Source organism: Megalobrama amblycephala, linkage group LG3, assembly GCF_018812025.1.
Source record: "Megalobrama amblycephala isolate DHTTF-2021 linkage group LG3, ASM1881202v1, whole genome shotgun sequence".
In the NCBI taxonomy this organism is placed as follows: domain Eukaryota; kingdom Metazoa; phylum Chordata; class Actinopteri; order Cypriniformes; family Xenocyprididae; genus Megalobrama; species Megalobrama amblycephala.
The window spans coordinates 51,528,512-51,555,204 of NC_063046.1; the positions used below are offsets into that span (position 1 = coordinate 51,528,512).

The 26,693-nt window shown below is 34.6% G+C and overlaps 1 protein-coding gene across 4 annotated transcripts in view; it reads right to left on the reverse strand.

Moving 5' to 3' along the window:
• Nucleotides 1-21,725, reverse strand: part of LOC125265638 (immunoglobulin superfamily member 1-like) — a 44,438-nt gene extending 22,713 nt beyond the window's left edge. For 2 of the 4 annotated variants that reach the window (XR_007184310.1, XM_048186001.1), the window contains exons 1-5: nucleotides 21,141-21,723; nucleotides 19,578-19,622; nucleotides 16,441-16,737; nucleotides 14,937-15,233; nucleotides 1,216-1,503 (exon numbers count right to left, since the gene is read on the reverse strand). Coding sequence is in view for 2 of the 4 variants with exons in the window: in XM_048186001.1 (XP_048041958.1) it covers nucleotides 1,216-1,503; nucleotides 14,937-15,233; nucleotides 16,441-16,737; nucleotides 19,578-19,622; nucleotides 21,141-21,171 (958 nt within the window). In the remaining 2 variants the exon portion in view is untranslated. Of the gene's footprint in view, nucleotides 1-1,215; nucleotides 1,504-14,936; nucleotides 15,234-16,440; nucleotides 16,738-19,577; nucleotides 19,623-21,140 lie in introns of all 4 variants that reach the window. The other 2 variants (XR_007184309.1, XM_048186000.1) reach the window with 2 other exon arrangements.
• Nucleotides 21,726-26,693: the final 4,968 nt, after the last annotated feature.

Consider the following 26,693-nt stretch of genomic DNA (forward strand, 5'->3'; position numbering starts at 1 on the left):
AAGTTTAGATAACATCCCATGTAAACAGTCATCCGGAATCCATCAGTCGAAACAATCTCAATCAGAATGGTAAAAAAGTGTGCATGTAAACGGGGCTAGTATTGATTAACAACAGCTCCTCATGATTACTTGAGTAGGAGTCTATTCTGAAATCTAGATGAAACCAGTGAATTTGCCACTTTACATTATCTCTATATCAAATCAGGTGATTTCAGGTGAACACTATATGCATCACTCTTCTTTGTTGCAAATGAGTTTGTTAAAACACTGTTGCAATGGCTGACCTTAAAATAATTTAACATAAACTAAGGTTAAAGGGCCCTACAAAAGGGAACACTGATCACAATGGTGACTTCACATTTTAAAACATTTCAAACTAACTTTAACTAGAGCTAAACGTCTAAATCTGAATGAACACCTTTTACACCCAAACTTTTATAAGTGATTATGGGAACAAGTTGTTTTAAGTGTCCTGTCATGAGGTATTAAATAGGCTGAATTATATCCAAAGCTGTATTTTGTGTGTGCTGGCTTTACATCAGTTGTGTATCTAAACTGTTCATTAAGAGCAGGTGTTCATCACTAATGGTCAATCATCACTTGTTTAATGAACTGCATGAACAATTCAACAGTTGACACTACAAAGAGTAGATCCTACACTGCTTCAGTGTTAGTTTTTAACACCTGTGAAAGAGACTCATATATACACCAGAGTGATTTTTCTGTGCTTCTAAAAATGTATCTGACACACATAAAGCTGAAATTATTATCAAAAGTGTAACCGATTGCTATTGGAGCTTCAATGTGCACATTAATGCAGACAAAACATCTATTTTCTATGTAATACACATCTCATTTTGTATTAATTACATCAAAAATATTTGTAATTATTGGTAAAAACTAAATGAAACTGATATTCATATTCTAGCCCACATGTACGTTCTTTTGTATTCACATATAACAGCTGCAGATTGTATTTACTAAAGTCAAGAGTGTGAAAAAAGAGTGCCAATTTAAACTTGCAATACGGTCATGTGACAGTTTAAACCATTTATTGTTGCATAATGTGATCTGTTTCACATATACTATTGTGAAACTGTAAGATAGAGTCTATACTGTACAGAATTCAGTAAGCATTCTGAACAAAACCACAGTTTCTCGATCGGATGTGTGATCATAAGAGAAAGTTTATGAGGACAATAATGTTCAACTCACCCTTCACAGAGAGAGAAACAGCAGAACTTGAATGTGATGAAACTGGTCTTCCATCTATGTGTCCTTTACAGGTGTACTGACCCTCATCAGATGTAGCAGTTTGAATAATGAGAGTGTCTCCAGTGTGATGCTCAGGCTTCTTTAACATCATATTTTTGTCTGCACTGCCTTTATACCAATCATATCTCCAGTCACTGTGATCAGACTTTATCTCACACTTCAGATTGACTCTCTCTCCAGTGAATACAGATCTGTCTGGTGTCACAGTCAGTGTAGGTGTAGGTAAATCTGTGAAGAAAGAAGATGAAGAGCTCTTTCAGTGAACTAATCAGAAAACAGTTCCTGGGGTCCATTTTTCGTGCCTCGCTTAATCCACCTGAGATGATTTCACAGATGCCAGATCTTCTAATCCTGATAAATGATCTCTGTCTGACTTGGTTCTTCAACAAATTTGTGGATTTGATTAAAATATCTGGATTATGTTGTCTGAGATTACTGTGTGTTCTTGTGTTCCTCAGAAAGGGCAGATATATCGATACTCAAAACCATGATCAGTAATGCAGTGATTGGATGGCGGCAAGACAGCAACATAATGACATCATTAAGAACATCACACTCCTGATGAAAAACTTGGGACAAACTTTAAGTATCACCTTTGCTTAAGTATCACCTTCGCTTAAGATGAAATGTAATCCTGTTTACATGAAATAAGATGCTCATGAGCAGGTTTGAGCTTACAGACCTGTTGCTATGACAGCAACTCCAGCATGAGCTTCGAAGAACCTAAAAATCCTGGATCATGTCAAATCATCAGCAGTAACAGCCAGATAAATGAGTAATTCAGTGTAAATTCATCTGAATAAATGGCCATACAGCAAAATGAAATTAACACCCCTCAGTGTTCTTATGTATCCACACTACAGAGTGTTAAAATAACTCTGAAGCAATGTTGCAGTTAATTAGAAATTAGAGGGCATCTATTATGCAAAATTCACTTTTCCATGGTGTTTGAACATAAATGTGTGTTGGCAGTGTGTGTACACAACCACCCTATCATGATAAAAATCCACCCAGTGCTTGTTTTTAAATCCCCATAAATCATAAGCTATGTCTCAGAACAAGCCGTTCGTAGATTCTGGGCAAAGTGACGACACTTAACTGAACAGGCCCCTCCCACGATTGTTGATGGACACTGCCATTCTAGCATAGACCCGCCCTGAGTGAGCTTTGACATTTGGTGCGTTCCAAACGGGATATACTGCCCTCAGAAGTGCCCACCATATTGAAGGGTCATTCCAAACCGAAGTGCTCAAAACTGGCTACTTCAAAGGGCACTTCGGAACGAAGGATTTTGAATGGTACAACTGATGAACACTTCGGGCCCCCATGACCCTCTGCACAGGGAATGGGTACAGGAGGATCAGAGTTTGATTTTACCTATAAATGTATGTATATATTTTTCTATACTACTGTCATATTTATACAAGTTAGATTTGGTACATTATTATAGTCAAAACAACATTTACTTTACTTTACAGCTATCTTTATCAGTCCATTCAAATGTTTCAAATACACTGACGCAATATATAATATGGTGCGATAAACTGAGAGAAAAGTACAACTTATCAGTATATTTTGAGAAACTTTCCTGTTTAGAGTTGGAGCCTGGGCCAACTTCAGCCTTGAAGAAGCTGTGAATCAAGTGTAATTTGTATGTGTGCTACAGTAAGTGTTCAGATCCTTTATGGGTGCTATTGGACAACTGACCTAGAAGGACATCCTGTGCCTAAATCCAGAATCGGAAATGGATGGAGATATGCGTCTGACTCTCTGTCTATGTGTGGAAAATTACTAATTTTGTCTAGTTTTCTTAGCCAATCATAATCGTTTAACCTGAAGTAATGACGTAGTTAGTAGACTCTGTTAGAGTAATTGTTGTGGAAATGTGAATGTACGCAGAGCGGCCTACGAACTCCTTGTGAGACTTGAAGCTGGCTCCTGCTGATGAAACTGCAAACTATTCTTCAGTAAAATTTTCTTCAATTTATTTTTTTAAAATTTGACTCTGGGTCTTCATTCATCATATCTGGTCTTTTGGGTCTTTAACCTTAAAATTCTCCTACAATATTAACAGTTCTGTGAGCTCTTTTATTTATGCAGTATTTTTTTGTTTTCTTAAATTACAAACAAATGTATGTAATGTTCAAAATAATCACTAATTAAACAGTAACAAAACAGTTAAATGATAAAACAGTCAAATGAATGGCAGCCAAAAAACCCTGTAGAATTTAAGTAAAATATCCTAATTATAATAAACCGAAAAATACTGTTATTTTACAGGTATTTCCTGAATTATTACAAACAAATATCTTCACTTTAAAAAATATCATAAAAAATGGTCAGTGACTGGCAGCAGCGGTTGCCAAACAAACAAAAAAAAAAAACATTAAATTAATATCCTAATTTAAATAAAGTGCAAAAAACTTTAATATTAAATTTAAAACATAAATTTTCTTTAAATGATAAAAAATACTGTTATTTTACAGGTATTTCCTGATTTGATTCAAATGACTGGCAGCAACAGAACATTTAAACAGTAACAGATCTCTCAAGATCTCAGCATATTCACTTATTACAATCCAGACTTTATTTATTTTATTCAAAGGTTCTTACTGAGAATTAATAGAGGTTTAGATGTTGATGTCTTATTGAAAAAAAAAGTTTGATGTCACCATTATGGAAGTAAGCAGTCAGAGAAAAAGTCAATGGTCAAGAGCCAAACTAAAGCAAACTTCTCTGACTGGTTTAATTCTGTTTCTAATGCATGTTTGTAATAGCAAAAAATGCAGGAGAAAATATGATGATTTTGAGTCACTGATTCACTAATATCACAATGTCAAATTTCTGAATATATTAACTTCATATGATTTTTTTGTAACCTTAAAATACCGTGGAATCATATTATGATAACTTGGTATTCTGATTTTAAGTCATTATGCAGAAAATGTCTTCAGCCATGTTTTTTTTTTTTGGAGCACAGAGCTTGTTTTGTGATGACGTTCAGAGTTGATCTGATTTTTTTTTTTTTATTATCACAATTGTTGAGATTCATACACTGATTCTTGATATCTGTGTAAGTCTGAATGAACTGAAAACATTTTCTGCATAATGATTTAATAAAATTGTTTATAGTATCACAGCACTGCAGCACTGTTAATATTAAACAATTTAATTCAGCGTTTCTCAAAGTGTGGGGCGCACCCCACTTGTGGGGAATAGGGACATGACAATTTGATCATTTTTGTGCCCATCTCTATTAACCTTTTGAGCGGTACCACATATGAGATTTTTATTTTTGTGCCCCTGAGAGTACGGTCCCACATATACAGGGGCGGATTAAGGTGGTCAGGGGCCCCTAGACTGCATGCTCTTTCTGTGAGGGGGGCCCTTAATCATTATGCTTTACTGGAAAAATTTATTTATGCCATACATGGTCCACACGCAAATATTAAGGTTAACTGGCACACACACACACATTGAGACAGCCAATACTACAGTTTTTCTTCTACATTCCTTCAACCACCATACAAAGATTTTTGCCCATCTTTTGGAAAATGCAGTTATAAAAGTAAAAAAACTAACATTTTTACCAGTAGATGGCTGCAGAGCTCCACTATTTGCTATGTGCTATTTGAATGACTGAAAGACATCTTTCCAGTTGGATTCATTTCTAAATGTTATGAAATCACAATTATAACAATAAAAATTACTTTTTGTGAAAGTTTAGCATTTTTTGTACTGAAAAAAATCAGTTTTTCAATAATATCATCAATAATGTAACCCATAGAGACCCCACTTAGAAACTGGACAAAATCCATTCTCAAAATCAGAAACAACGCAAAACACACATAGACAGAAATGAAGTGGCACACTTCCAAAAATGCAAAAAATATCCCCAATACAAAATGGACACTCTCACACACACACGCGTGCACACAAAAATAAAAATTATTTATTTTATTATTTTATTATTTTTATTATAAAATTATTATTGAAAAACTGATTTTGCCCTGCACAAAAAAATGCTAAACTTTGACAAAGTAATTTTTATTGTTATAATTGTGATTTCATAACATTTAGATATGAATCCAACTGAAAAAAAACCTGAATCCAACTTGTGAAAACATGTCTTTCAGTCATTCAAATAGCACATAGCAAATAGTGGAGCTCTGCAGCCATCTACTGGTAAAAGTGATATTTTTTTTTACTTTTAAAACTAAATTTTTCAAAAGATGGGCAAAAATCTTACACTAAACCATGTCAAATTATCCATGTTATCCACATGAATGAAAGTTAGAAATCTGGGCCTTTTATAAAGTGAATTTTACATAAAAAGCTGTTCATGCGTAAAAAACTATTTCAAAAAATATTTTTTAATTTATTTATATAAATTTAAAAGATATCACGAATCCTCCAAAAACTGCACAAATGTTGAGAAAAAACATTAATAAACAGAGTAAAATTACATTGGTTTTTAAAAAATATATTATATTGTTACAAAATTACATTTTGTTGCCCGGGGTCCCCGAAGACCACAAACGTAACTTTTTTTTTTTACACTAACATAAAAACAAGATATCACTCCAATTTTTATTTGTAGATCTTCCCTAGAACTGGGAAGAAATATGGTATTCATTCTGTTATCACTTGTACGTCTACACACGTTGTTTATTTGATTCGGTGTCCTTGTGGTTTGGGCTATGTGGGAAAAACTTCACGTCAATTAAAACAAAGAATCAGTGAACATAAAAGTTCTATCAGAAGAAAAGATGTTAATTATCCAGTCGCTGCCCATTTTTTATCTTTTAATCATGATGTTTCTTCCTTACGCTTCTGTGGGATTGAAAAAGTGAGTGTGCCACCTAGAGGGGGCGATATTGAATTGCTCTTACAGAGACGTGAATTGTTCTGGATTTTTACTCTTCAGACTTTATCACCTATGGGTATGAATGATGAAGCATTGTTTAATGTGATGTTATGAAATATGATCATTAGATATATGATATCATTAATAATACTCCTTTATATTTATTATATATATATATATATATATATATATATATATATATATATATATATATATATATATATATATATATGTTGAGTTAATAATGTGATGTGGTGTTAATGATTATTTAATCACTGATCTTGATTGGATATTGATGATTCTTTGTGATTCATGATGTTTTAAATACAATGGAGTTTGAATACAATGTTTATGCCTGATGAAGATCTTACGATCGAAACATTGCTAATAAAGTGTCTTTTTTATTGGTTTGCAAGTTGATAGTGTGCGGATTCATTTTTTTGTTTTTTCATATTTGTAGATCTTAAAAGTGTTAACCACCATACAAAGTCTCATGCCATTTGGACAAAGAGAACATTTTTTTTTAATTTGAGCAAACATCATTTGCGGGTCAAAAAGACCCAGAAGACCGCACAAGGGCTAGAAACAGAATAGCATATTATTTTATAGGTAGAATTTTAAATTGTGTATAATTTATACAGGTGCTGGTCATATGAATAGAACATCGTGAAAAGGTTCATTTTTTTATTGTAAATTATTTTTAAAATGAAACTTTCATATATTCTAGATTCCCTACATGTAAAGTAAAACATTTCAATTTTTTTTTTATTTTTTTTTTTATTTTTTTTTTATTTTGATGATTAGAGAATACAGCTCATGAAAGTCCAAAATCCAGTCTCTCAAAATATTAGAATATTTCCTAAGATCAATCAAAAAATGGATTTTCAAAACAGAAAAGTTCAAGTTCTTTAAAGTATGTTCATTTGTACACTCAATACTTGGTCGGCAGCACATATTACAGCAAATGACTTGCTCCTAGCACAAATGACAGCATCAGTGAAGTGTGGCATGGAAGTGATGAGCCTGTGGCACTGCTGACTCACTATTGAGCCTTCAGATGATCTGTATATTGTTGGATCGACTGTTTCCTCATCTTTCTCTTGAAAATATCCCATAGATTCAGGGGTCAGGCATGTTGGCTGGCCAATAAAGCACAGTAATATCATGGTCAGCAAACCACTTGGAAGTGTTTTTTGCACTGTGGGCAGGTGCTAAAGTCCTGCTGGAAAAGGAAATCAGCATCTCCATAAAGCTTGTCAGCAGATGGAAGCATAAAGTGCTCCAAAATCTTGATAAAACACAATGGACCAACACCAGCAGATGTCACAGCCCCCCAAATCATTACTAACTTCAGAAACTTCACACTAGACTTCAAGCAGCTTGGATTCTGTGCCTCTCCAGTCTTCCTTTAGACTCTGGGACCATGATTTCAACATGAAATGCAAAATGTACTTTTATATGAAAAGAGGACTTTCGACCATTGTTCACTGTCCAGTACTTTTTCTCCTTAGCCCAGGTAAGAAGCTTCTGACGTTGTTTCTGTTTCAGAAGTGGCTTGGTAGTCCTTTTCCTGAAGATGTCTGAGTGTGGTGACTCTTGATGCGCTGACTCCGGCTTCATTTGACTCATTGTGAAGCTCTCCCAAGTGTTTGAATCGGCTATACTTGACAGTATTCTCAAGCTTGTGGTCATCCCTGTTGCTTGTGCACCTTTGCCTACCCAATTTCTTCCTTCCAGTCAACTTTGCATTTAATATGCTTTGATGCATCACTCTGTAAACAGCCACCACATTCAGTAATGACCTTCTGTGACTTACTCTCTTTGTGGAGGGTGTCAATGATTGTCTCCTGGACCATTGCCAAGTCAGCAGTCTTCCCCATTAGTGTGGTTTCAAAGAACAAGAGATACCCGGAATTTATACTGTAGGGATGGTCATTTAATGAAACTCAAATGTAAATATTCCAATATTTTGAGATACTGGATTTTGGACTTTCATTAGCGGTATGCTCTAATCAACAAATTAAAAAAAAAAAAAAAAAAAAAAAAAAATTTTGAAATGTTTTACATGTAGGGAATCTAGTATAAATGAAAGTTTCATTTTTTAAATAATTTACAATAAAAAAAAAAAAAAAAAACTTTTTCAGATGTGGGCAAATCTGTGAAAAAAAGATGAAAACATAAAGTGACTCGAAAAGTAGAAGAATTTAAAAATCATATTTTGTAAATGTGTTACAAAACTATACAGTTAATACATTATCTCATATTTCATAGTATTTGTTCTGTTTTGCTGTTCATTAGTTTTGTCATGTCAGTTGTTTTGAGGAAGCTCTGGCTCTGTTACATCCTCAGATAAACACCTCAGACTCGCCATAGAAAGCAGAATGAAGCTCCTGGTGAAGGAGAGATGAAGACTCCAACTACAACTTCATATGAGGAGCAACTGAATCTGAATCATCTTCAACAGACTATCTGAAGACTTCATGAACTCATTTAACATCATTGTAAGTCACATCATTCTCTGACTTCAGTACAAAACTCATCTGTACTGAACTCTCTCGCTCAAGTCCTTTCGTATTCAATGAATATAACCTGTAGTGACCCGTTTGGGAAGATAACACTCAAAAAGACAAACAAATTATTTCAAATCATAAGGTTTTACTACAAATAATCATTATCCGTCAGTTTGACTGAATAAGCTGTAAAATGTTCCTCATGTTCTCATGTACAGACTTCAAGAGAATGACGTAACACTTGGTATTTTAATGTAAAGTGGTATAACAAGGATATCTATGGCAAGAGCTCTTTTCTGCTCTCCTGATTTAACTTACAGTATATCACATAATGATTGGAATGTACTAATAATCTCTCGTTTTTCTAGTGGGAAAGCCCCTTATTCATGGATTTCATGTGACGTCACAGTGGTACGGGTGCCATTTGTAGGACTGAATTGCAACAAGCCGTCTATCGGCTGTGGTGTGGGCTGTGATAACAGCAAATCACAAAGAAATGGATTAACGTTTTACAATATCCCCACAAACCCTAAGCGTCCTCAGTAATGGACTGCTGCTATCGTAGGGTTGCCACAATGCCACCCATCCCATAAAATACGGGATTTAAAGGTTAAATGATGCATCCCGTATTTTACGTAGGCCCATACATACTTGAATAATTAAACAAACAAGCATTTTTGCTGTGTGGATAATACTAATAACAATAATAATTAAATAAATTTCACAAGAAACTACAGAGAACCTCATATTTGCATGGATTGCATCTTAGATCTTAGTTTCTATAGCAACAGAATCTCGAACATTCACCGTAAATCTGTGTTTTTAATAAAAACAAAAAACAAGTCAAGCTCATGTCTGCCTTTTGAACGCAAGACACTCTCTGGGCATAGGGCTGAATGGGTAAAAAGTAATCACTTGGGTCTTTCAGTAACTTCCCAGCTAACATAATTTTGTTATAAAAATGTTCTCTAAATATTCAGTGTTGGTTCTGGGAATGTAAAAAATGTCCACTTTTCTTGAAGTTAGAGAAACTTTTTTGAAAAGATGTTCCTCAAACGTTCTTTCAACTTAATTTTGATTTAAAATTCATCATTCTAGGAACATTGATTTGTAACATTCCAAGAAAATAAAAATGTCCAGTTTGACTGTTAAAGCGAACATGTTGATCAACTTTATCAATGAAGAAACATTTTCCATAACCCCCTGCAATTGCTGATAAAGAAGCAACTTAGTCAAGGGTCAAGAGTTTAACTAAAGCAAACGCTGATCACCATGATGGTGACCACAAACAAAACATTTTCAATAAAACATCAACATCTAAACCTCTGTTAATTCTCAATAAGAACATCTGTAGACGTGTGACAGAAATAAAGTCAGTGTGTTTAGTAATATAAGTGAAGCTGGTAATGCTGTTTCTGGAGTTGTTTAATCAGATCTTGAGAGATTTCATGTCTTTTATCTTCAATTCATCTAAGGCTGTGACTGAAGAAAGTCGTAGTTTGTGTTCTTTCTCTTTTTCACTCAGGGCTGGTTCACAGCAGGTGATTGAATGATTGAAAGAATGTTTTAGGACCATCATACTAACCTTTAAATAACATTTTACTAACATTAAGAAAACTGGACATTTTTATGTTATTGGAATGTTACTAATCAATATTCCTAGAATGTTGAATTTTAAACCTAATGTCAAGAAAACTGGACATTTTTTTATGTTCCAAGAACCAACATTGAATATTTGGAGAACGTTCTTATTTCAAAATTCTGTTAGCTGGGTTATGATGAACTCAAAGCAAAATGCACAGTTAAAGCAGCATGTGGTGTCAGGGCTGTGTTTAGTTTTGCGTTTGTTTCCCTGTTCTGTTCTGAGTTTATTTTATCCTTAGTCACATGTTCTACTTTGTTCTCAGTTTTCCCGCCACCTGTTTGTTCCCATGGTTACCCTCATTTGAGTTTGAGTTGATTTGTCCCAGCTGTGTCTGTTTAGTCTCATTAGATCCTCTGTTCTCTGTGTATTTAAACCCCTTGTTTGTTCCGTTCAGTTGTGAGTTCTGTGTTGTGTTTACCTGGTTGTTCTGTTTGATTTCCAAGTCAAGTGTTTTTGTATTTAGAGTTTGTGGATTAAAGTAACTGCTGCACTAAGATCCTGGGGCATATTCTTCATACCTCGCTTAATACATCTGAGATGATTTGACAGATGCCAGATCTTCTAATCGTGATAACTGAACTCTGAACTTTGGTTCTTCAGACGAATTTGCAGAATGGATTAAAATATCTGGATTAAGTTGTCTAAGATTACTGCGTGTTCTCGTGTTCCATGAAAAGGGCAGATGTATCGATACACGAAACCATGATCAGCAATGCAGCGATTGGCTGTAATGGCATCATAGAATGAGAAAAAACACTTGACGAAAAACTTGACGAATTTCTAAGGAAACAGCTAGTGAATAAATGAAAGAAGAACGACATAAATGTTATAATAGATAAATTAAATGTGCACTATTTTTTTTTTCATGATTACCCAATTATTTAGGCTATGTTCACAATTTCTAGTATTTGTACAGGCAATTTTTTATTTCAATGTTGTAATTAGCAACTAATTTACCTTTGAAGCATATTTGACAGCATTAATTAAAGTTTCTTAAGGTTCAAGATCAAGTTATCTGCATCTCCTGCGCTTCATCAAGCCACTCCCATAATATCTGTTGCGGTTCAAATGCACAAATGCATGCACGGCATAGACATCTGTACATGATGTGTGTAAGACTCCATTAAAAATTATTACGTAATTATTCCCTCACGAATGAATCTCTCAAAGAGTAAAACTGTCAGTGTCTATATTATGACACTACACGGCATTATAGTATTATTTGCAAATTTATTTTTAAATCATTATTATTGTCCCTGGTTTACATTAGGGTAGCCTACTCTTGTGGGAAAGTAGCAGTGGCTGGGACAGACTTTAAGCATCACCTCCGCTTAAAAAGATGCAATCTAATCCTGTTTACATGAAATAAGCCTGCTCCCGAGCAGGTTTGAGCTTACGGACATGTTGCTATGACAGCAAGTCAGGATGAGCGTCGAAGAACCGAACAATCCAAGATCATGCCAAATCGCCATCAGTCAAATCCAGCTAAGTGAGTTAGCGACGTACGAAGAATATGCCCCTGATGTTTCTCTTTCATGCTGCAACCAGGACTGTGACAGTGGCAGACACAGCTTATAAAATTTGGGTAATCTATTTATATAATATTCCATACACTATCCGAGCTGGTTAGGTTAGGCAGATAATCATTGTATTTTTAGACATTAGTTGACAGATTAATGCTATTGATTTATCATTCATTTTAATCTTATACATAAATAATCCTATCTGTTATATACAAATTATGATATTTTAAAAAAAAGTTCTAACAAAGTCTATTTTGTGACAAAATACAGTACAATTGATGGAAAAAAATTAAAGGAATTATTAAAAAACTTTTTTAAAGTGTTCAATCTGAGGAATATATTCCAAGATCCTCCAATGATAAGTTGCCACCATTGTAATAACTGTGGTAATGTACAAGGTAAAATGTTTTTAGATGTACATACTTTTTTTTTTATTATTATTTGTCAAACTCATGTTACTTATAGACTGGAATGTAAGGTGTTTTATATTGGGAGAACAAAAAGACAATTACTGGATCAACTGACTGAACATAAATATGCCATCAGGAGGGGTAATGAAGAATATCCTATGGCAAAACATTTTAAACTAATGCATAATAGTAACCCATCTATCCTTAGAATACAAGTACTGATCATGTGAATAGTACTATTAGGAAAGGGAACAGAGAACTTAAACTGAATCAAAGAGACAATTTGGATTTATAAACTAAAGGCTAATATATATTGAGGATTGACTGAGCTCTTAATTTTACTCCTTTCTTGTTTTTGTTCATTTATTTATTTGGTCATTGATATTTGAAGTGGTGTTTTTGATTTGGAAATAAAATGTATTGGTGAATGTTAAATGCGGTAAAGAGATGTTGGTCACGTGACAACTGTTAAATGATTACTTCACTTTAAAATGAAAATTTTAAACATTTATTAAATTGCTTATTAATAAATGTTCACCATTTCGTTATTATTGTTGTCTCTAGTAATTATGTGTCTGATTTTTAATTTTCAACCTTTTAGAGTTTATTTTAAGCCAACCATATAGTAGTTTTTAAACATAAGTTGTGTTAAATAAAACTGGCCAGCACATTGAGCAAACATTTAACCCAACTGCTGGGCTTTTCCATTTTCAACCTAACTTGTGTTGTTTTTAACCCCAATTTTTTTAGAGTGCAGGAAGTAACCATGCATATGGTCAAGTGGCAGGATTCCATAATTAGATGAAAGACAACGGGAGTGGGAGTTAATTAAGAAGAGTGTATAAAGATGGAGACCTGGTCAGAGACAGATTAGATGTCCTGCAGGCATCTCTGCTTTGTCCAACATTTTTTTTTTTTTTCTTTTTCTTTTCTCTTTCCATTTACAAGAAAGAGAATACTTTCCTCCACAACACAGCTGGTGAAAAACTAACTCAATGAAGGGTAACGAGCCCAACTACAGGAAACACTTGTGGTAAACAGCACAATCCAGGTCCCAGTTTATGGCCGGGCCCTTCTTTTGATACATTTTGATTGGATCTTGGCGGATTAACACAAACAAATTGTACAACACCATCAGATAAAGATGCTAGAACAACAGACAGACACCTCTTAGAGGGCAAAAAGATGACCTGGTACCAAGCCTGGGAAGGACAGGACTTAACTAAAGACCAGATAACATTAAAGGTTCCCTAGAATTGAAAAGTGAATTTACCTTGGCATAGTTGAATAACAAGAGTTCAGTACATGGAAATGACATACAGTGATTCTAAAAATCCATTGTTTCCTCCTTCTTATATAAATCTCATTTGTTTAAAAGACCTCTGAAGAACAGGCGAATAACACAGACTGTTACGTAACAGTGGGGTGTACGCCCCCAATATTTGCATATGCCAGCCCATGTTCAAGGCATTACACAAGGGCAGCCGGTATTAACGTGTGGATGGAGCAATAATAACTGACATGATCCATGATATCATGATATTTTAAGTGATATTTGCAAATTGTCTTTCTACATGTTTCGTTAGCATGTTGCTAATGTACTGTTAAATGTGGTTAAAGTTACAATCGTTTATTACTGTATTCACAGAGACAAGAGCCGACGCTATTTTAATTTTTAAACACTTGCAGTCTGTATAATTCATAAACACAACTTCATTCTTTATAAATCTCTCCAACAGTGTAGCGTTTGCCACGGAGCATAGCCTCAAACTCATTCAGATTTATATTACATCTTGTGAAAAAACGTTCTAGGGCACCTTTAAACAAACATTCTATTAATGTTACTGGAAGAACATTTGTTCATAACTTTGAGAGAACCTTGCCAGAACATTCCCTGTTAGCTGGGTAAAAGCTCATATGAGGAACAACTCAATCTGAATCAACTTAAACAGACTCTGAAGACTTGATGAACTCAATTAACATCATTATCTGTAAGTCATGTCATTCTCTCTGACTTCAGTACAAAACATCTGTATTTAACTCTCTCACTCAAGTCCCTCTATTCTCATGATAGTCAATGAATATCACCTGTAACCATAGTGACAGTGACTAAAGTAAATATAATAGATGGAGATATCTATAACACTGAAAAAAATCACAATTTTTTTCACAAAAGTTGTTATAAAAAACCAGAACCTCCACAAACACATGCAACAAACACAAGTCTAATGCAGTGCAAAGTTACTGTCTTGCTGTATCACACCATAAAAAATGTTGTTAATCTATTTACTAAATGCATATTATTGACCCCATTGTGAATGATTGATGATCCATGCATATGTTTTATTTTATTTTTTCACCTGGTAATGTTTAACATTCAATACTAGTCAAGTATTCTTAGTAAGTTTGCTGATATAGAGCTCATTTGATGGATGGGGTTTAATTTTTGAGCTGATAACTGGACACTAATCACTGAATTAAACAAGTGTTATGAGGTCATGTGACACCAATGCATGTTAAAGTTCGTTTATCATTGCATAATGTGTTTCACATACTTTTGAGAAACAGCTGGTAGAATACAGTAATGTGCTGTATTTAGTAATCAGTATAAGATTTTACAATCTGAATAAACCACAGTCTCACAATTACACACCTGATCATACATGTAGTCAAGTGAGTTTTAAAGGAGAATGATGTTCAACTCACCCTTCACAGAGAGAGAAACAGCAGAGCTTGATTGTGATGACTTTGGACTTCCATTTCTCTCTCCTTTACACCAGTACTGATCCAGATCAGATGTAACAGCTCCAACAATACTGAGAGTGTCTCCATTTGCTTTGTAATGATCATGCTCCTTTAACGTAATTTTATTGTCTGCACTGCCTTTATACCACTCATATGTCCAGTCAGTGTGATCAGAGTTTATCTCACACCTCAGATTGACTGTCTCTCCAGTGAATACAGTTGTGTTTGGTGTCACAGTCAGTGTAGATGTGGGTAAATCTGTGAAGAAACACAAAAACAAAAAGTGACTTAAAACTCTCTTTAACCAACATGATGGTGACTAAAGTAAATATCAAAGATGGAGACATCTATAACACTGGACAGTCTTGTTACAACTGACATGACTTTATAATAAACCAAAACTTCCACAAAAACATGCAAACACACAAAAGACGTGAGTGTGAGTGACTCTCACAGCATCACACTGAACTAGTTTTCCAGTCTGTTTCTGTTCACTCACAGATACTGTTTAATGCTGATGTGAGTCTTGAGAGTTTTGAGTTACTTCAGCTATGAAATGCAGTTGTCACTCTCATTATAGCCACTATGAAATCAAAAGTGACAAATCCTTTTTTAATGGAATATTGCAGTATTCATTATGAAGGATTTATTCATGCACATAATTTAATTTTTATTTTATTTTTAATTCAAGTGCCTCATAATCTTTAATCAGAATAACTTCCCCTCCCTCTTGCAGTGACATCTCTTCTCTTCTCTGATGATGTGTTTATTGTCTTGAGGGCGGGACAACCTGTTACTCACGTGAGATCCACCAATAGCAAACCACAACAATACAATCAATTGTCTATGGACAAAATCAAGTCCTTCCCAACATTTGTTCATTCCAGAAGCCGCTTTACAGCACAATATGGAAGTAAAAAGATCACAACTTCCATTTCATGTTGATGTTAAGAAGCAATGGTAGACAAAAAAAAAAAAAAAAAAAAAAAAAAATACAGTATGTAGTCCTTCCCATCAAGTCCATCAAGTCCTTCCCAACATTTGGGATTGATTGATTGATTGATTGATTGATTGATTGATTGATTGATTGATTGATTGATTGATTGATTGATTGATTGAGATTGTCAGTGTTTTAGCAGCCCAAGGACCTCCTATACAAACAGATGCTGTGAATATGACAGCAAAATATGAACATAAAACAGCAGAGACAAATGTGGGATCTTGATGTATCAATCTCATAACAAGTGTTATGAGGTCATGTGACACCAGTGCATGTTACAGTTCATTTATTATTGCATAATGTGTTTCACATACTTTTGAGAAACAGCTGGTAGAATACAGTAATGTGCTGTATTTAGTAATCAGTATAAGATTTTACAATCTGAATAAACCACAGTCTCACAATTACACGCCTGATCATACATGTAGTCAAGTGAGTTTTAAAGAAGAATGATGTTCAACTCACCCTTCACAGAGAGAGAAACAGCAGAGCTTGATTGTGATGACTTTGGACTTCCATTTCTCTCTCCTTTACACCAGTACTGATCCAGATCAGATGTAATAGCTCCAACAAAACTGAGAGTGTCTCCATTTACATTGTAATGATCATGCTCTTTTAACGTCATTTTATTGTCTGCACTGCCTTTATACCACTCATATGTCCAGTCAGTGTGATCAGAGTTTATCTCACACTTCAGATTGACTGTCTCTCCAGTGAATACAGTTGTGTTTGGTGTCACAGTCAGTTTAGATGTGGGTAAATCTGTGAAGAAACACAAAAACAAAAAGTGACTTAAAACTCTTTAACAAACATGATGGTGACTAAAGTAAATATCAAAGATGGAGACGTCTATAACACTGGACAGTCTTGTTACAATTGACATGACTTTATAATAAACCAAAACTTCCACAAAAACATGCAAACACACAAAAGACGTGAGTGTGAGTGACTCTCACAGCATCACACTGAACTAGTTTTCCAGTCTGTTTCTGTTCACTCACAGATACTGTTTAATGCTGATGTGAGTCTTGAGAGTTTTGAGTTACTTCAGCTATGAAATGCAGTTGTCACTCTCATTATAGCCACCATGAAATCAAAAGTGACAAATCCTTTTTTAATGGAATATTGCAGTATTCATTATGAAGGATTTATTCATGCACATAATTTAATTTTTAATTCAAGTGCCTCATAATCTTTAATCAGAATAACTTCCCCTCCCTCTTGCAGTGACATCTCTTCTCTTCTCTGATGATGTGTTTACTGTCTTGAGGGCGGGACACCCTGTTACTCACATGAGATCCACCAATAGCAAACCACAACAATACAATCAATTGTCTATGGACAAAATCAAGTCCTTCCCAACATTTGTTCGTTCCAGAAGCAAAAAAGTAAAAAGATCACAACTTCCATTTCATGTTGACGTTAAGAAGCAATGGTAGACAAAAAAAAAAAAAAAAAATTACTGTATGTAGCCAATATTGACTAATATTCTAATTTATTTATGGGAAATGAATTTATGGGTGGCTAATGAACATTTTAGGAGGGCTAAATGTCCCTATATTACAAGAGTCAATGGAAAACTATCCTGGCAAACATCATAAACAATATAAGTATCTCAATGGAAAGAGAACACAATTCAAACATTGTTTAACTGATCAGAATAAAAAATAATCTGTGTGAAATTATCTTATAAAGTCTGTGTTTAAAGCCATTGTTTTGTGTGGTTTGTGTTATAAATTGTTTTGTGTGGTTTGTGTGTTTATAAAGCTGTTAAACCGTTCCTGTTTTGACCGGCAGGTGGGGCTGTTTTCAGTCGAAGGTTTGAGTAAGAATAAATCAGCACTTACTTTAAGAGCTGATGAGGTAATAATAATACTACAAAGAACTTATGTCTAACTTCTACAGGTGTTTGTTTTACAGCCTCTTATCTCTTACAGCCAAAGCCATACTGAATGAATAAAGCGAAGCATAGTTGGTCACAAGATCTTAATGGCACACAATCATAAATTACAGTGTGAATTGTTGAATTAAACTACCATGAACTTGTATTTCTAAATGTAACTTTTATAATAAATAAAATACAGGTGACTCACCTGTCTACATGTTTTCAGAATAATCATAAAGACAACAATAACAACAACAAAAAAATAAATTAACTAAATGGGCATCAGACAAAGGTGAGATTCATTACTGAACCACTGGTCTGATTGATTGATTGATTGATTGATTGATTGATTGATTGATTGATTGATTGATTGATTGATTGATTGATTGATTGATTGATTGATTGATTGATTGATTGATTGATTGATTGGATTTCAGAGATTTTCAGTGTTTTAGCAGCCCAAGGACCTCCTATACAAACAGATGCTGTGAATATGACAGCAAAATATGAACATAAAACAGCAGAGACAAATGTGGCATCTTGATGCACCATGTAGACAAATAAATACTACAACACAATTCACATTAATAAAAAAAAAAGTTAAATATATATATAGTCAACATTTGAAGTGAAGTTCATCAAAACTGTCCTAAGAACTAAGCTGTTCTAAGAAGAAGGTTTTAGGACAACTTTGATGAAAGGTTTTGATCCACTTCAAATGTTGACTACTATATATGTATATATATATATACAGTACAGTCCAAAAGTTTGGAACCACTAAGATTTTTAATGTTTTTAAAAGAAGTTTCGTCTGCTCACCAAGGCTACATTTATTTAATTAAAAATACAGTAAAAAACAGTGATATTGTGAAATATTATTACAATTTAAAATAACTGTGTACTATTTAAATATATTTGACAAAGTAATTTATTCATGTGATGCAAAGCTGAATTTTCAGCATCGTTACTCCAGTCTTCAGTGTCACATGATCCTTCAGAAATCATTCTAATATGCTGATTTGCTGCTCAATAAACATTTATGATTATTTTCAATGTTGAAAACAGTTGTGTACTTTTTTTTTCAGGATTCCTTGATGAATAGAAAGTTCAAAAGAACAGCATTTATCTGAAATACAAAGCTTCTGTAGCATTATACACTACCGTTCAAAAGTTTGGGGTCAGTAAGAATTTTTATTTGTATTTTTTTTTAAAGAAATTAAAGAAATGAATACTTTTATTCAGCAAGGATGCATTAAATCAATCAAAAGTGGCAGTAAAGACATTTATAATGTTACAAAAGATTAGATTTCAGATAAACACTGTTCTTTTGAACTTTCTATTCATCAAATAATCCTGAAAAAAAATATTGTACACAAATATTTTGTACAGTTGTACACATTAAATGTTTCTTGAGCAGCAGATCAGCATATTAGAATGATTTCTGAAGGATCATGTGACACTGAAGACTGGAGTAATGATGCTGAAAATTCAGCTTTGCCATCACAGGAATAAATTACTTTGTGAAATATATTCAAATAGAAAACAGTTATTTTAAATTGTAATAATATTTCACAATATTACTGTTTTTTTTACTGTATTTTTAATTAAATAAATGTAGCCTTGGTGAGCAGACGAAACTTCTCTTAAAAACATTAAAAATCTTAGTGGTTCCAAACTTTTGGACTGTACTGTATATATATATAGTAATGCACAGTACCTCCATCATCTTGATTGACTCCAGAGTGGATGAGGGACACCAGCACTAAAAACAAAATAAAGATATGAAACATTTCCATTCATTCAACACAATGTAAATCATGTAAAGTGTTTTACCAGTTACCAGTGGGAGTGCCCTTGATAGCCACCAGAGGGCACTCCACCCCAGACTACTGCCTCACTATCTTTATTTATTTATTTATGAACAACTTATTAACAGTACAAAAACAGGCACCAACGACAAAGTTCCAAAGATAAATGGGAGAGTAAATTTTAAAAAAAAGGACATTCACAAGACGGCAAATACAGACTCATAATATGTAACAATAGAATTACCTTTTACATTTTTCACAAGTTAAAGAGACTCTTTTTGTTACAGAAAACCTTATATAAAAGAGGAGATTTGGATAATCAACATTTGAGAATAAAGATTTTACCATTCAGGATAATGAAGTTTACAAAATTGTCATACTGCCTCACTATCAGGTCAAAGTGTTTGAGACACAACATCATTTCCTGTTTCACATTGAACCATCAATCTGAGATCATTTAAGTGGACATGCATGTTGTATCAGTTTTTGAAAACACCTTTAAATTTAAAAATGCATAAATATATTTGCATTATATATCAAAAGTAGAGGCATTTTAAAGAAATATAGCAGAATCAAAGTTTTCAATTAAAGCATTTCTCAAAATAATTTATGGAAATGTCATAGAAATGGAACATTGTTAGTAGTCAAGTTGCTGTCAAGTGTTAGTAGAACATGCTCATATGTTGATGTAAACCTGTGTTATTCTGACTCCTGTATGATCTTGAGAAGACCTGACTTCATACATCCAATAAATATGACACTAAGATCAACTGGTTAAAAGTAACTAAAAAAGTGTCTCATAAAAAAGAGAAGTTATAGTTCTGAGAAAATCTCGAGCATCATTTCTTGGCAGAAGCCACTTGGTTTGATATATTATGTTTAATGCAATGACTTTAAGTGTGAATTTTCAAGTGTGATTTAAGAGTTCAAATACTTCTGTGTATGTGTGTGTGTGTGTGTGTATATATATATATATATATATATATATATGATGTGTGTGTGTGTCTGTTTTTTTTTTGTTTTTGTTTTTTTTTGCAGTAAGTGAGGCAGAGAGAATAAAAAGTGATAGAGAAGCTGATTGTGTATTCAATCACTGTCCTCAATCTCTCCGAGCCTCTGATGGAGAGTTTATTTAAAGATACAGAAACATACAATACAAATGCATATTTACACAACTTTATCTGAACTAATTGAAATAGGAAGAACAAGAGTTACTACAAAAACAAGCTAAAGTACATGGAAGCAACATTTTGTACAGGGCGCCTCCATCTTTCACATGCAGCACAGATAAATGCATGTTTTCTAAAACTCTTTATCTGATCAACATGTGACATCACACTGAATTTAAACAATAAACAACAATAAAAAAGTGAGACTGTGAATTCAGACACTCCTAGAGCACAACCATTATTTTATCTTTAGCTAAATGCAGAAAACAGAAACATAGTATAGAATATGTTTAAAATACTCACAGAGTATGAGAGGCAGTGCACTGGACCCCATACTGTCACATTAATGCACTGTTTTAACAGTGCTGCGAGTGCTAAAACAGAGACTTCCTGTTAAACAGTCATTAACACTTCAAGAAGAGACGAGGGAGGAGACAAAACTACACAGAAATACATGAAGAAAGAGAAAACGAGATCCATTTTAAAATATTAAAATATGTTATAATGCATGCAAGTAGAGCTCTGTTCATATAGGCCTTCTTTAAATGACTTAGTTCTTCAGGTATTCCTCGCACTGTGTTCTCTCACACTGCCACACACATTACGGACAGTCCAGTGAATACAAAGTGAAACCACGAGACATCTAATGTAGGCCTATTCATGTACCCCTCGACTGCACTTATTTGAGTTATTCTCTCATAAACAGTTGCTGTGCCTGATTCCTGGCGGCGGCTGAGCTGGTGGTTCATTTCAGCGTTTGCACAGATTGTCAGCATCGCTCTGGTTTCAGCATCGCTCCACTTCAGCCATTGTTATTAGGCTTGTTTGAGATGCCAAAAGCCTCGCCTTTGGTTCACAACCTTTTTACGCCAAGGCCCCCCTCCTCTCCGAATCAATACTGCACGGCCCACCACACTATTTTTTTTTTTTTTTTTTTTTTTTTAATTCACAAAAGCATTTGTATTGTAGGCCTAGTGTTATCACGTTTCAACCCCATGTTATTATTTCTTTAAAGAAGAAACTCAAGATAGATTTAAACCTTTGCAATCATAGCCTACTTTTGCTCAGTAGCTAATACAGGTTAACTTAAAGGTGCCCTTGATTCAAAAATTGAATTTACCTTGGCATAGTTAATAGAGATGCACCGATTGATCGGCCAGGGATCGGAATCGGACGATTTTCCTCATGATCGGCCCGGATCGGTGATCGGCCAATCAGTCTCACTTCTTACCGATTCCAAGCCGATCCATTTTGTTACCAGCGGCACAGGCAATAACGTCAAATGCGCGTTCTCGCTCTCTTCTCTGTCACGGTGAAATGACACACACCCGCGCGGGCGCCTCCTCTCTCTCACTTGCCTCATTCGCTCCGGTTAAACAGTGCTTACTGCCGCATACATTTTAGTCATTCCCGCAGGTTTCGCGCTCACACCGAAAGCGCGCGCACCACTGATCTAGCCTATTAGTGAGGCGAACAAGCCACGCTCAGTCCTCAAACAGAGATAGAAGTCAAACAGACTCACAAGTACCAAAACGAGTAGCATAATGCGCTTAAACTGTCAAATACATACAAAAGTATGTCAAAACCAGCGGCACAGGCAATCTTGGCGAGTATACAGATAAACACTGTCAGTTTTGAATCGTTAAATAGCTAAGAAAGTGAACCCATGTTGTGTGTAACAGTATTGGGTCCGTTGAACACCGTTCATAGACTCTTAAAGGGACAGCAGTCCAATATTCCTTTGTCATGTTAATCAAAGAACAAAAGACAAAGAAAATCACTTTCAGCTCTTGACTGAATACGTTTTATAACTTTACTGGTAAGAATTTATCTGTATTAATATTTACAATAAAGACTACAGAAATTAATGTAACCAATGTAAAATAACACTGAATGTGTCATTTTACATTTGATTACTTTAATTTCTGTAGTATTTCTTACCTGAATAGAAACCCAGTTAACCCCCCAAAAAAAACTTAGTTTCATAGCTCTCTTTATTCTGTTGCATTTATTTGAGCTGTTTATATTTTATTACTGACTTAAAAAGAAAATAAAACTTTGCATTGAAGAAAAGTTTATTTTTTTGTATATGTTGTCAATTATAGTTCTTAGAAAGAAAATCGGAATCGGCAAAAATCGGTATCGGCCGATCTCACTAACAAAAAATCGGAAATAGGAATGGGCCAAGAAAATTGCAATCGGTGCATCTCTAATAGTTAAATAACAAGAGTTCAGTACATGGAAAAGACATACAGTGAGTCTCAAACTCCATTGTTTCCTCCTTCTTATATAAATCTCATTTGTTTAAAAGACCTCCGAAGAACAGGCGAATCTCAACATAACACCGACTGTTACGTAACAGTGGGGGTGTACGCCCCAATATTTGCATATGCCAGCCCATGTTCCCAACATTATTAAAGGCATTAGACAAGGGCAGCCAGTATTAATGTCTGGATGTGCACAGCCGAATCAACAGACTAGGTAAGCAAGCAAGAACAACAGTGAAAAATGGCAGATGGAGCAATAATAACTGGCATGATTACATGATATTTTTATTGATATTTGTAAATTGTCTTTCTACATGTTTCGTTAGCATGTTGCTAATGTACTGTTAAATGTGGTTAAAGTTACCATCGTTTCTTACTGTATTCACGGAGACAAGAGCCGTCGCTATTTTCATTTTTAAACACTTGCAGTCTGTATAATTCATAAATACAACTTCATTCTCTATAAATCTCTCCAACAGTGTGTAATGTTAGCCGTTAGCCACGGAGCACTATCAAACTCATTCATAACCAAATGTAAACATTCAAATAAACACTGTACTTACGCGATTAGACATGCTGCATGACGAACACTTTGTAAAGATCCATTTTGAGGGTTATATTAGCTGTTTGAACTTTTTTTATGTTGTTTAAGGCAAGCGCGAGCTCCGTGGGTGGAGAGCACGAGCAATTAAAGGGCCAGCAGTCCTGAATCGGCTCATTTATAATGATGCCCCAAAACAGGCAGTTAAAAAAATGAATTAAAAAAAATCTATGGGGTATTTTGAGCTGAAACTTCACAGACACATTCAGGGGACACCTTAGACTTGTATTACATCTTTAAAAAAAAAGTTCTAGGGCACCTTTAAATAAGCACAGTCAACCTGCCATACCAAACAAGACCACAGGGAGATACCAAAGGACTGAATTTATACTATGCGCATCCATTCAAAATTATAAACATAGCTATATAACACCACTGATCCTCTCAAACTTCTCCAAAACACGCTTGTTCGGCGAACATCCGTTATAAAACACTCACAGTACATTCATTTTGACAACTTCGCGAATATATTGAACTATGCAGAAATACGATGTTATAACGATCAAATGTGCGGTTTGTTTGCACATAATAACGGACTCGCGCATGCCTTATGAACGAGTCTGTATGTCACTGTAGCCTAATCGTCTTTACCTTCATTACAATCGTCATCCATCAAAACCTTTTTAGCGACACTGGTTTTCTTTTTCCAACTGAGAGAGTTAGTTTGCATATCCTATGTTCATGAAGCAGTTGGGCGTTTTGAGCCACCGTTCAGTCTGTATTCTCCAGCAGAAACGGCCTGGGCTGATCCGAAACAATCACAGAATACATACGAGAGAGATGGTGCCTTGTTTTAAATGTATTTTTTTATTTATTTTTAAAAATGTAACATAATAAATGTAATAAATTATATTAATATATTTAAATTAATTTTAAGTTATCTCGCGGCCCCCTTGGAGGATCACAGAGGACCCCTAGTGGGCCGCGGCAACAGGTTGAGTAGGCGGCGGCAGACAAGAGTGAGAAGAGCCAAGATGATTGATTTAACGGACACGTCATCCAGTCTGTTAGCATATTACATTTCGACAATGTCTGTATATTTTCCATCTATTTTACCTTTATTAAAAACTTGACATCATAATAGCCTAGGATCAGTTAAAAATCTGCAACCGCTTTTCTGTTGCTAAAGTATTGCATCACCATATTTCACGTTGAAGACTTTGCAACTTGTCAACAGTGTGATTGCTATAGATATATGAAGAAGACAAACAGGAATCATATTTCACTTCTCTTTTAGTACATTCAAATTGCCAGAGACTCAGAACACACAGAAATGACTTAAAGTGAATTGCTGTCACACACAAGATCTAAAGTAATTCAGATTAGATGGACTGATGATTTACTACAACAAAATTTAAAATGTTTATTTCTTCTCTAAAAGGAGGGTAGAACATGACAGCGATTACATTCAGAAGTGAGAAGCGCATCATTCAGGCCTTCCTGAACACAGATGGATTTCTAAAAATGGGAAGTTAATGAAAATGACATGTACATGTTGCTATGAATCTTTTGCTGTTAGAGTATTTTGAGCTTATGAAAGTGAGGATGCGGAAAAAAGCATAAACATTTCCTCTAATCTGGTTAAAACCACAGAGCAGAAACAGAGCAGAAGTTAAACCACAACTATGAGCTCAACTCTTTATTCAGGCCTCTTAAACTAAAGATGATCTCTGTCATTTTCTCACTAAAGCAATTAATAAAATAAATGAGACATTTGTATAGCACTTTCTTATGTACAATTGTACACCCAAAGCTCTTTACAATCATATTAGGGGTTTCTCCTCAATCACCACCTCCAATGCACAATGCATCTTAAATGATGAACTGAAAGAATCTGGTGCAAGATATAGTGTTGCTGTAACAGTGAATATTTCATTTTCTCCCACCCATGCCCTCCAAAAAGTTATGCCCACTACTCTGAATGGATAGAGGTTGTTAGAAACAGCCTATACATGTTTTTTATGGATCTGTGTGAACTGGGATCATTTTGACAATGTTGTCGTCTGTATGTAAAAAACACATAGGAAAGACTTTTCTATTTTTAGTAGATCATTGTCGTGTAAACACCCTAAATGTGTTCTTTTATTTGCAGTTGATTTGATTAATGCTGCTCAATCGTCACTTAATTAATTATTTAATTATCTTGTTGACTTCAGCACTGCTTCAGTGTTTCTTTCATCACTCTGTAGATTGGACTCATAAACACTGATCATTGTTCACTGAGTTCACTGTTACATTTCAGCAATCAAACCAGAAGTCCGAACGTAAAGCAACAACCCAGCTAACAGAATTTTGTTGTAAGAACGTTCTCTAAACAGTCAATGTTGGTTCTGGGAATGTAAAAAATGTTCCGTTTTTTTGACATTAGAGGAATGTGTTTTAAAAGGTATGACGTTAATCAAAAATCTTTCAACTTAATTTTGATTTAAAATTCAACATTCTAGGAACGCTGATTTGTAACATTCCAAGAACATAATGTTTCCTTAATGTCAGTACAATGTAATTTAAAGGTTAGTATGATGTTTTTCTTCAGCCACAGCCTTAGATGAACTGAAGGTAAAAGACATTAAATCTCTCAAGATCTGATTAAACAACTCCAGAAACAGCATTATCAGCTTCACTTATTACTAACCTGACTTTATTTCTGTCACACGTCTACAGCCGTTCTTATTGAGAATTAACAGAGGTTTAGATGTTGATTGAAAATGTTTTGTTTGAGGTCACCATCATGATGATCAGTGTTTGCTTTAGTTGGTCTCTTGACCCTTGACTTTTGTTGAGTTGCTTGATTTTCAGCAATTGCAGGGGTTTATAGAAAATGTTTTTGCATTGATAAAGCAGATCAAGCATAGGCGGAGGGTGAACCAACTCTAGGGTAAGGCTAAATGCGATTCCTCCATAGAGTCTATGTCATGAAATAGTTACGTGTCGCCTATCAGCAACCTATAGTCTACACATCCCAACATAAATGCAAAAAATTTGTGATCT